At 40.4% G+C, this 12,774-nt stretch overlaps 1 protein-coding gene across 1 annotated transcript; it reads left to right on the top strand.

Moving 5' to 3' along the window:
• Positions 1-9,110: 9,110 nt before the first annotated feature.
• On the top strand, positions 9,111-10,267 carry LOC306908322 (P2Y purinoceptor 14-like; the record flags this gene model as incomplete). Its single annotated transcript, XM_079481084.1, has 2 exons — positions 9,111-9,340; positions 9,553-10,267. 2 exons carry the CDS (start codon positions 9,111-9,113, stop codon positions 10,148-10,150), a joined length of 828 nt encoding a protein of 275 aa, XP_079337210.1. The 3' UTR covers positions 10,151-10,267.
• Between the last annotated feature and the right edge of the window lie 2,507 nt (positions 10,268-12,774).

Raw genomic sequence — 12,774 nt, 5'->3', positions numbered from 1 at the left:
AGTGAATGAGAGTAAGAAAAAAATGTATCAAGGTTGGACATTACATAGGCGCATAATATTTAGATTTAAGCCCATACATGATTTCCTTGCATAGAATGTAAATAGCATTAAGAAATTAATCGGTGAAATAAAATGGAAGGTGTGACGAGTCACCCCAGCGCAATCAGCGTCGCCATGGAAACCACGGGAGGTAACGAGGCACAGCTGTCGGTCGTCAGGGAATGATCTAAACCAGCATAAAAGCCGGTTTCACAGACAGCACGAGGAGCTACAACTCCATGGCAATACTGTGTCTAATGAGTCTTTCTCCTGTGACGTTGACCAGGTTCGGACTACTAACGACCAACAGCGGCCACGTACCCCCGAAGCCAGCAGCACTACCCCACGAGGGATTGCACGGACACGAGGGATTGCACGGACACGAGGGATTGCACGGACACGAGGGATTGCACGGACACGAGGGATTGCACGGACACGAGGGATTGCACGGACACGAGGGATTGCACGGACACGAGGTTTTGCACGGACACGAGGTTTTGCACGGACACAAGGTGTACACGGACGCACGGGACTTCGAGGAGATGGGGCTAGAAGTGAAGCACGGCTCACCACCCCGCACCGCGAACCCGGAAGCACCGGAACTACTCCTAGCGCTCTATTGTTTTATCACCGGCCGTTGGCCACACATGTTAATAAATTCCCCTCCGGGCGGTAAAAACCAGCAAGAGTTGTGCGTGTCGTTTCTCTACTCGTGACAGAAGGTCAACCAGGACTCTTAAAATTATTTCAGATCATATTAACTCTTTAAATTACACAACTGCAAATTTGATGTGTTGTCTCATGCCAGCAGCTCTTCTCGGTCTGTTATTTCAATAATATTTCAAATCAATATTCCATGTCATGTGATTAGTTGGCCGGTGTAAAGTCCTCACAAAATAAAACCATTCAGGGTAACAAGGACCACAATGTAAAGAAGGGGGTGTCTTGCTACCTAAATTAATAACTGGACACAAAATATTGATTTGAAATATTTGATTAGCTCATTGGTAACAAATGCAGACCTTCCGTAAAGAAGGTCTGGGCTTTAAGTCAAGACACGACCTTCAAACAAGACAATCATTAGTAAATAGAATCTCATACATTTTATGAATTAGGCATATTTATATTTCAATTATTTGTAAGTATTGAACTGCACCTGTCAAGGTCGCTCTTTGTACATGGTTAGGTTTTAGCAGTAGTTATCAGGACATTGGAGTGGTCTGACCAGTCGAAATCAAGTATTCCAAAGTGCCCTGTAAAAATCTGCAATAGCAACTGGATAGATTGTCTTTTAAACTTTAAATAAACCACATAGTTGGACAACATATCTGCCGGCTCATACAACCACATATGCTGTTTGTTTGTTCCTTCACCAAAAAAGTTTAACGATAGCAACCTCATAAAAACTTTGGAATAACACAAAGGAAACTATAAGAATTATGTTGTGGTAACATGGTATTTTCCAATATCTCACCCAACCCCGTTTTTCTAAACTGCCCCAATATCTCCTGCGCGGTGTGCAGATCATCTTCTCACGACACAAACTCATGCCCTTAAGTCCACCCTCCCTCCCCTTCGCGTTCCGCGAACACATATCCTAAATCAGGGGTCGGCAACCCGCGGCTCTAGAGCCGCATGCGGCTCTTAAGCGCCGCCCTGGTGGCTCCCTGGAGCTTTTTAAAAAATATGAAAATTTAAATATAATTTCTGTAGGAGGAAAAACATGACAAACATTCTTAAAGTTTTTCAACGTTGTAAAAATGTGTATAATATTTAATTTCAACATTTCTGTCAACGAAGATTTACGTCATATACTGCGACACGCGTTTCACAAACAAACAAACCGGTGGGTGTGTCATGGACCATGGATCCCAAGGGGAAAAAGAGAAAGATAGTTGAGGAGAACAGAGGATTCAACAGTTCTTGGACCGAATCATTTGCTTTCATTGCCAATGTGGAAGGATATATACAAATACAGTGAAGGAAAGGGCCATTAAAATGGCAGGCAACATCACCAATCAGCAAATCAAGGACATTAATTCAGCTCCAGCATACTCAATTGCCTGTGATGAGTCGTGTGATGTGAGCGATATTGAACAGGCAGCGCTGTTACGCAGGTATGTTAACTCTGTGGGCCGCAAGAAGAGATGATCAAATTAATACCACTGAAAGGCCAAACACGCGGAGAGGACATGTGTGAAGCTGTGCTGAAGTGTTTAAATGACAATGGAATAAACACCAACCACCTGATTTCAGTGGCTACAGATGGGGCGCCCAGTATGAGGGGACCACAAAAGGGGTTTGTGACTTTATTACAGAAAGCGTTGGATCAAAATCTGCTTGCATTTCACTGTATCTTGCACCAAGAAGCACTGTGTGCACAAACATTCCCAACGGAGTGTATGGAGGTGATGAAGCTTGTCATCGAGATGGTGAACAAGATAATTGCAAAAGCATTAAACCACCGTCAGTTCCGTGCATTGCTAGATGAAGTTGACAGTGAATATTCCGATCTCCTGCTACACAACAAAGTCCGATGGCTCGAGGGCTTCAATCTCACTTCGTGCATTAGTCACGCAATGCGCATTTGTCGCTCAAGAGTCCCAGTCACACTCGAGCATTGGTCTCGCAACGCACATCGGTCGCACAAGGGTATCACCCACACTATGTGCATTGGTCAAGTAACACGCATTGGTCGCACAATGGCTTCACTCCCACTACGCGCATTGGGCACGCAAGGCGCATCGGCTGCTCAAGGGTACTGGCCCCACCATAGCGCCAGACCCAGGAGCCAGCGCACAGATAACCGCCTCAGGAACCAGTGCATTCCGCTCTGCAGGAATCCCACACTTGACACCAATATCGCCCAGCACCTGCTCCATCTAAACCTCCACTTCGTTTTCCAGAAACCGCCGCAGGTCAAGCCAAGAAGTCATCCAACACGCCCAGCCGAAGCGGCATCCCACGGCCGGCCGCGGTCCACCGGATTTCTGCATCTTTTGGGGGTCATCAGGGCCCAGTACCATGTACTGTCCAGCGCCGTCCACAACTTTTTGGGGGGGATGGGCGCTCAGGGCTCGGTCAGGGCTCTGGGCTCCCTTCCCGGTAAAAGGGGGAGCGCTCCGGGCTTGGACGGGAGCTCAGAGCCCGGAGCCCTCTCCCCGGACAGTACGCCACATACGCATAAATCCTTATTATCCGCAGCCAGAATTTGCAGGGGCGAACTCGTGAAATGATGTTTGATAAATGATGTTTATTAAACAAAGTTCGGGAGAAGCCCTGGAAAATTACTGCACACCGAGCACATAATCGGCAATCAGACCAATTATCCAACCAGCGTCAACAGAACACGCATAAATATAGAGAAGCTCCTCGACTCAATCTTCTCATCCGATTCTCGCAATCCCGCCACCACCCCGACTCCTCTCCTTTTTTCCGCCCCTGCCTCTGGCAGCCGGGGGGATGGGCGCTCAGGGCTCGGGCGGGAGCTCAGAGCCCGGAGCCCTCTCCCCGGACAGTACGCCAAATCCGCACAAATCCTAATTATCCGCAGCCAGAATTTGCAGGGGCGAACTCGTGAAGTATTAATTATTGTTGTGTTTAGCATTTGTAAGTAATATTTTGTGGTTACAAAGTGCATTTATAAAGCATGCTTACTTAAATTGTGAATGTGTTTTAAGCAATTTTATGCATTTGTGAATTTAATTTAATACAATTTTGGGATTCTATAGCAAACTGCAGTATTCAGACCTAAGATTTTCAAAAAGTAGATTTTTGGCTAGTTTTTGCTTTGTCCACTGGAGGGCAGATCTGAAATGTAGAAAACAAAAACATTTTAATGCCTGGGCAATTTCAAAGTTATGGATGTAACATATAAACGCTCAGATAATGTGTTTGTTACCAACTGAACCATCGGTTTAATTTTACTAAACCATTGTTGATAGAGTCTAAACATCAGAAAAATATCAGTCGCTGTTTTAAAAACGGGAAATAAACGTGACAAAAAAGGACACCATTTTTGAGGGATGACATACTTTGTAGGACTTCTGTGAATTAAAATGTACAAACCAGAGGCATTTAGGCAGAAATACCCAACAAATGGAAAAGGTATGCCTCTTCATAGAGCATTAAATAGTTCTTTATTTAAATTTTCATGTCTCCATCGTGAGGAATATAAGATTTTCTTCAAAAATCCATTATTATGTGGATTTTGTATCACCACATGCAGTTACTAAGCGTGTGTAAATGGGGTTAAAAAAAAATAAATCCCCATCTCGTGTCCTCCCACTTCTCAAACCAAAGTTACACCCTTGACAGATATTGATGGTACAGTCCTGAAAATGACACTTACCTGACTCTAAAATAAAATTATAAACGCTGGATTTGGAGATTGTTTGAAGCTGATCCCGAAATCCCAGTTCTACAAAATGCCGGACACGACGTGTACGTGCATCATGTGATGATGTGATGCTTGCTCGTGCTGTAGTTCTATCTCCATCTACCCACTAGCCCAACTCTAGCAGCTTGTGTGTTTCTGTAGATAACCGTACAGCTCTATCTCTCTTTTATATATGTGATCGTACTAAATACTCTTTGAAGATACAACGTGTCCAATACTACTGTATAGGCACTCAAGATTAATTAAATTTACATTTAGGCAAACACGTTTATCCGAAGCAACTTACATTGCATTATACTATACTTTTGTTTCTAAGTATGTGCAATCCCTGGGATCAAACCCATGTCCTTGTCGTTGCTAACGCAATGCTTTAACCCCTGAGCCACAGGATATTCATATGAGATTGGCAGAAATTGCGTGTGTTACCCGATCTTTAACACTACAGATCTTAAAAACTTTTACTCTGATCATGTGTAAAGGCCCTTTTAAATGAAAACACGCAACAACATGATAATAGCTAGTCTTATTATAAGCAATGCGATGTTTGATAATAATATCATTGAATAAAATCCTAATATAAGAGACAACCTGTTAAAATATGTTCGTTATGTCCTCAGTTGTATATTTATGTAATGCTGTACTGTATGTATTTTTGTATATGTGTATGCCACAAGGGGGCACTAAAGTTGAAGCCACAGAAGGCGTGTTTGAGTTATTATGTTTCACTATGAAAGGCCATTTAAGCAAAAATGTCTTTAGACGTAACGTGTACAGACGCTATAACGCATGTACGCGTTAATGCGCCCAAAGACGTTATTTTGTTTACAGACGTTTTGGTTTAGCCAATGGTAAGCCCCAAATCGGAAGGATTTGCATAAAATTTATTAAACATATAGCCGTGCCGTCATCGTTCACGTAGCCACGTGACTTTCATGAATAATGCATTTAAACGTGACGTGCCCTTATGCGTGGCATTGCATATGGTCCTAGTTCCGGATACGTTCCGGATGCGTCAGCATATACGTCATTTTAGGACATGGAAAAAGAGGGTCAGATAATGTGGAGGTTTTGTCTCCTTAACAGCCAAGTGATCTGCTACTCCTCACAGTGTTCCCACTTAGCGTAATTCTCATCTCGCTTGTATAGTGCGACATCTACGGGTATTTCCCTATAAAAAATTTGTTATCTTTTTAAGAAAAGTGACTAAAGTGTCAAAAAAATCCATTGCCAGGCCAATTCATTGCCTAGTTGCTGGTTTGTGAGTCTTGCCCTATTTGTGTTTGATCATGTTCTCTTAGTGCTTGACCTATGGCTTCTTGTTTTATAAGTGTACTGTAAATACTGAGTTTTGCATTGTGAATAAGATGTTTTGTTAAAATATTTGTTTTGAAATGCAAAATAAATGCAGCATATGATATTGGTTAACCAGTACACAAAAACTTTTTTTCCACAAAATACTATGTTCAGTAATTATACTTTTAATTATTTATATAATAAAATTAAACTGTATTTTCGCCATGCTTTTAAGCAAAATAAAAAGAGTCAAAAGGAAAATGTAGCTAAAATGAAATATGGCAAGGGCTACATTTCTTGATGTGACATTTAGTTTGACAGCGGAAGTTTTGGGTTTACGCTTCTACACGCAATTACGTCTTTATAGCGTCTGTACACATTACGGCTAAAGACATTTTTGTCTAAATTGCCTTCCATATTTTACGTTCACATCAAATTTCAAAGTCAAAAGAATCAGTTATATTAACATCCAAGCAGACATGAATCACCTCACTGTGGTTTGAGATGCTGTCAAAATCTCGAGATTAAAATGAGAAAATTTGCACTTTTGAGAAGGAAAATCTTACAACAAAAGCAGACTTGCTGGGAAAGGAACTGAAAAACAACTAGTAAACGTTGCTCACTAGAGTAGACTATGTGGCATGCAATACACAAATGGACCAATGAGCAAACACTGTGGTGGCAGCAGAAGATAGTATGATAATGTCACATTGCATTAACTTTCTTAATACAAATGTGTAGGCCGGTGCGTGAGTGTTAATGAGAGTCAGTTGTACGAGCACCGGTCTCATCCCCAAAAGAGCTTTATTAAACAAAATCATAATATTAGAACAAAGAAAAACACTTCCCATAATCTAGGAATAAACTGGAGGATACCCAAGGGACCTAAAACGTATACTTCTAAAATAACAATACAGGAAAAATACAGAAGAAGGGGACGGACATGGCAGGGGAAGGTTGGGGCAATAGTGACTGGGCTGCCGGCTGGGCAAGGCAAAGCGTCAGCTGGACAGGGCTAGGCTGCACGCTGCTCATTCTTTCTTCTGCTGGGTTCTGTTGTTGGCGGTTCATTCTGTCAGGGATGGGGGACAGAGAACCCAGACGCAGACGGATCTCGAAACCAAAAGAGCTTTATGAAAGGGAAAACACAAAACAAAACCCACAATGGTGCAAAACACGAAATCATAATATTAGAACAAACAAAAACACTTCCCACGAGAGGGAATACACTGGAGGATACACAGGGGAACTAAAACGTATACTTCAAAAATAACAATCATACAGGAACACGGTAAAGACAAGATATCCAGACGAGGGGTAACATGAACAAGAAGAATCATGACACCTTTTGTTCACCATCTGGACTGCACCTCCTTTCTGTAATGAGCCTCTGAACTTCACAGTTTATATTTTGGTTGCATGCACATGACACCACCATTTAAACAAATGTGTTTTTTTGCATCACAGAAACAACAATAGTATGACAAAAAACATGTACTTTGCCACTTTTTAGGTACCCAAATCACAGTCATGTATACAAATAAAAGAAACAATTCTTAAATTCTGTTGACATTGGTCTGCCATTACATATTTAATATCGGCTAAAACACGTTTTTGTTCCTCCGTTTGACAGCAGAGTTGTAGATGAGGAATGAACTTCCTGTTCCAGCAATTCTTTTTTCAATATATTTCTACCAGCAAGACTCGGGAGGTAAAAGGTTTGGCAATGAACATTTATTAACATTTATTAAACAACTGATAGGGGACAAGGTTTGAATATGGTAGATATATAGTTCCTTGGCGTAGGCCCTGTCTCTAGCTCACTGTTCCTGCGCTTCCTGCCTTAAGATGAAGGCAGGGGCACAGCCAACCCCCCTTGGGGGTTGGACATTTACATCGTCTGCTGCTTGAACTGCGACACAAACAGAGGGGTTAGTGTGGGTGTCTTATATGTTCCAGGGTTAGATGGTGATTGGTTAGGTCTATATGTAGTGGGTGATGCAAGATCGAGTTTTTCTGGCAGAATTTGCACTGAAGCTTACATTTCTTTTTTTGAAAACATTGAAAACACCTTTCTCCCAGTAAAAAAAATATCTAACCCATTTATAAAACAATAGCAAAGAGTTGCTATTGAAAAATGAAACCCATCAATCCTATTATTTCCCTTCCATATAATTTTTACACTTCTTACCTCTTACACAACCGCTTTTGCGTGAGTATAAAAGGAAGTGGTGAATAATAAGGACAACCTGCTAGATCAAAGCATAGAGAACACACTTGTATGAAGAGAATTTCCGGTGAGTTTATTTAGTAATTCTAAGGACAGTATCCAAATAATAAGATAAACTGATTGAATGATTGAAATATTGTCATATTCTCTCAATTGTCAATAAAATATGAATTGCTGTAAAGCAGGTATGAACTCTGGTCTATTGGCAAAGATCTAATGTAAGTAGAAAATGGTTAAACATTTAGGCAAACGTACTTTAGAATTTCTCTCAATTAACAAATTCTGCTAATTATATGTACATATGACAATAGCCAAAGTTATAGTATATAGTAAATATATAGTAAGTATATTTACCGAAGTTAAAATGGCATGACATATTCAGCAAAGGTTGTGTTTTATAAATGTATGTGCTTATGTTCATTCACACAGGAGTTAGAAATTGTGTTGTAACACCTTAAAAGGCAACCCAATCCATACACAGAATTTTCATTTTTAAAGAGACAGATGTACTGTATACTGTAGATATTTGTGAAAGATGATTTAAGTATTATGATTTATAATTTACAAAGTAAATGTACAAGTATTACATGCTATTGTGTGTGTTTTATTATTTATGTAACAATACTGTTGTGTGTGGGCTGGATGCAATTACTTGGAATCCAACTCAATATTGTGGCTATTCTTGTAGCTCCTTTCAGCCAGAGAGCAGTCTTCTTTCTCGTGTCTAATGCATTACCACAATGACACCTTTATCTGTCACATTTAGTTGTGATAACTGAACTGCATATGAACAATGGCACATTTTATCTTTTTAAAGAGGACTGCCAACCATTTTGTTTTATTATAGCCTGCAGGCAACAGTCTTGTAAAGGGTATGCAGTTAAGAAACTGCACATATTTGCCTTTTTCTTAATATAGTTACGCATGGTTTCTAAATAAACTAATCTGAGTGTTTCTTTCTTGTTCATCTAGATGGAAACACCAATCCCTGTAACCAGCATCACTACTTATCTAAAGAACACCATGAAACTCAACCAGACTAACCTAACTGAAGGTCGGTGTGGATATTCAAAGTTCCCAGCTCACCCCGTCTTCATATTTGCATTCTCACTAGTGTTTGTCATCAGTCTGATGCTGAACTGCGTCACAATGCGGGTGTATTTCTGCACAAAACAACGTGTCCAGTCCAGTGTCACGGTTTACCTGAAGAATCTAGCTGTGGCTGACTTCTTCATTTGTCTTTGTTTACCATTGCGGATCGCTCACAATGTCAAATATTCAGTGACACTGCAAACTATTTACTGCAGCTTTGGAGCGACAGCCTTCTATTTAAACATGTATGCAAGCATTATATTCATGGTCTTTATTGCTGCAAACAGGTAACCATCCCATACCGACTCTTACATTTGTCAACTTTTGCTGTTATTGTGATTTTAACTGATTTAACTCTATTAGCATATTGAATATGAATTTCATAATTTACTAACTCTCATATACATTTTTGTCAATAATTAGTTTGAAGTTCATCCATTTTTATCCTCAAAGTTGAATGTTATTTATTTTAATAGTTTGATCTTACTTCTTACCGTAGGTACCTCAAAATAGTTCGGTCTTTGGAAACAAATGCCCTGCAGACAGTTCGTTTTGCCCGCCTGATTTCAATGGCAACTTGGCTCTTCCTAGCATCCACCGGGTCCATCTACTTTTTTCTTTTTCTGCAGAAGTCCTGGGGTCATAATCAGAGCTCTGAAGAAATTAGTTGTGAATCTCTTCACAGTCTTCAACTTAACTTGGCCTATAAAATGATCCATTGTGTGTCCATTGCACTCTTCATCTTTGTGCTGGTTTCTCTGATTTTCCTGTACGGGAGAACGCTGCAAAAGCTCAGAGAAACTCAAATCTCTACACAGGCTGTATCCAGTAGTCAAAAATTGAACAAGTCTAAGCGTAACATGCTTATTCTAGTGGTAATTTTCTGTGTGTGCTTTGTTCCCTATCATGTGGTGAGACTGTTTGACGTTTTCATCGGTGTCTGTACAGCGCCTCGGGTGTTAAGTATCCTAAAAGAGCTGACCGTTCTGCTTTCAGTGCTAAATGCCTGTGTGGATCCACTTATATACTTTATCTTTTGCAAAGCTTTCAGAGCAAAGCTTGGGTTTGGTAAGAATAGAAAGATATGTAAAACGTGATAAAAGTGTTTAAACATCTTTGTCTTTTAATCATGAGCGAGTCTTACGTAAAGTGTACATGTCCAATACATTTCGTTGCACTGTACTTGTATGTGTGTAATGACAATAAATTGAATCAAAAAAATCAAACATGTGGTTTCCTACTATTAAAGTAATAAGCTCTATTCAGCCTGATCGCATAGAAACTTGTAACTGTTTTTACAATCTGAATTGTGTACTTATAAAAAAAGCCAGATGAAACCCCACCCCTACCCACAAGTAAACCTGCCGGTTTAAAGAATTTTTTAAAGTTTGTAATGTAATTTTAAAATCAATCCATCAATCCTGATTATGCATTTAATGTCCGGACAGAGGAGTCTGACTTTGTGTGCTATGTTCTTATTTTTGTGCTTAGATATTTTAATGCTATTTCAAAATGATTTTTGATAACTTTTGTTCTGGTGAAAGTAATACTTCATGAGGTGTGTCCTTGATTTCCCAAGATTACCCACAATTCTTTGGATCACCACCAAGTAATATGAAGAGCTTACTACGTTGGATGAATATGTAACAGGACCAGTCTCAACCGATGGCTATCGTTAAAACTTCGGCCAGAATGTTTAAAGGTCTTTCACATGAAACCAAGAAGGAAGTAACTAGAATGCATAATGTCTCAATGTGCTAACTTTAGCCTGCTAGCACTGAAATCATGATCGTACTCTCCAAGCGAATCGCCTTCCAAAGCCGACATGTTAGTGTTTTGACGAGACATATGCCTGCGAAGAAGATGTTTTCAAGTAAAGCTCCTTGTCTGACGTGAGCCTACCCAATACATTATTAACATAGTATTTCATAACTCCACATAAAGAATTACAATCTAAACCAATACATTCTTATCAAAGCATGTTCATACCTGTCCAAAAGAAACAGAGCAACCATGGTATCATCATTCATACACTTTTCCTCCCGGAGCTGGCTCCATCGTGTAAAAGCTGCACCAATGTTTATTCAAGTTTAACCTCTTTCATAGTCCAAAAGAGAGTAGGCTTTTTCAAATAATGTCTTTCATTTTTTATATTTACTAGTTGAGGGTTCCTCTGGCCAGTCAGGTTTTTGCCGCTCCTCCGCCATTCTCTCTATATTGAAACAGCGGACGAAAGCATGCTGATGACATATGACGGTGCTCAGTGGGATGCAAATTAATGAATGAATATGTGAATATGTAAACAGGCCTAGTCTCAACGAGTTTACTTGATGAAGTCGAGCTAGGCGGGTATGGTTTCAGCAATCTCCCCTGCTCCAACCACATCTCAACGTTGCCCATTTTCGATTATCTGGAAGATATGTGTGATTACGTGTTGCCAAGATTGCGATGACCAGCTTCAGCCTTCAAAAATTCTTATGACAGACCACGGGTAATGTCACGGACACTGTGTTATACAGTCTATATAAAACAGTCTGGTTCCCCAGTTCCTGTCTTGTCGTTTTCAAGTGGTCATATTTAACCTGCTGTCTGCATCTGGGTGCTTCCTGTCAGTATCATGACAGCCGTGATTGATTCACGACACAGTGCCTTATTACTTACTTGTGACCCCCTCTGGGATTATCTTATCCCTTATTTCTTTATGGCATTTACTATTTTGGGTTTTCATCATTTAAGTAATATTTCTCTAGATAAAGAATAATCAAAATAAAACAAATTGTGGCAAAATTAAGATTTTACTTGGAATGACCCTATACAGGGCTTGACAAGTCCCTCATCTTCATGAAGTCTGCTGAGCTCGAGAAGATGAAGATACTAGCTAAGTGTAACAATATCATGGGCAGGCTGGGCGAGACCAGTGGGGGCATGGGCCGTCTGCAGCTCATCCTCAGAGTCGGGAGTGTGAACTCATAGTTTTCCCAAAATACACTACATTAGGTTGCTTCATGACCTGCAATAAAAAGGAAATCTTGATTAGTCGCCAGCAGGAACAGTGTCGGAAAACACTGTCCTATGTAAAAAAAGTACTCACTCAGTTTTTCTAGATGCTTTGACCACTCGCATCATTTTTTGAGGCATTTTTCTGAGGGATGATATTTACTCAATATAAATTCATCCAGCTCCTCCTCTGAGTTCAGTAACACAAACACCAGAGCTGACCACTGAGCAGGCGACAGTTTGACTCTAGAGAGACGTCTGACTGACTGTCAGAGCTGCTTACTGTCTTTCTCGTGAGGTCTTGTAAGAGAATACGATTAGACTTCAGTGTGAGACCGAGAAGAAATCTGAGGAAAAGGTCCCAGTGTCCGTTCTCACTCTGCAAGGCCTTGTCGACTTCTTGCTTCAGTAAATCATTAATAGTTGACCTGAACATGTTTTTAAGTCGTGTGTTTTGTTCAGAGAAGGTCAACATCTTAAATAAAGCAGCTAGAAACTCCTGGGCACTCAAGATGTATAAAGCTGAATACTTTCCCCAGGTGAATTCCAGGCTCCTGAAGATCCGAGTACAAACTCCTGAAAACACGGACACTTCTCTCACACCAAAGCCACACTCTCTCAGATCCTCCTCATAGAAGATCTGGTTCCCTTTCTCCAGCTGGTCATAAGCCAATTTTCCTAATGACAAAAAATGCTCTTTCTAGTCTGATGTAGATCTATTTTT

The sequence above is a fragment of the Barbatula barbatula genome, assembly GCF_947034865.1.
Source record: "Barbatula barbatula genome assembly, chromosome: 19".
Classification (NCBI taxonomy): domain Eukaryota; kingdom Metazoa; phylum Chordata; class Actinopteri; order Cypriniformes; family Nemacheilidae; genus Barbatula; species Barbatula barbatula.
The sequence above is the reverse complement of the archived record's forward strand: the minus strand, read 5'-3'. Positions and strand labels throughout refer to the sequence as shown.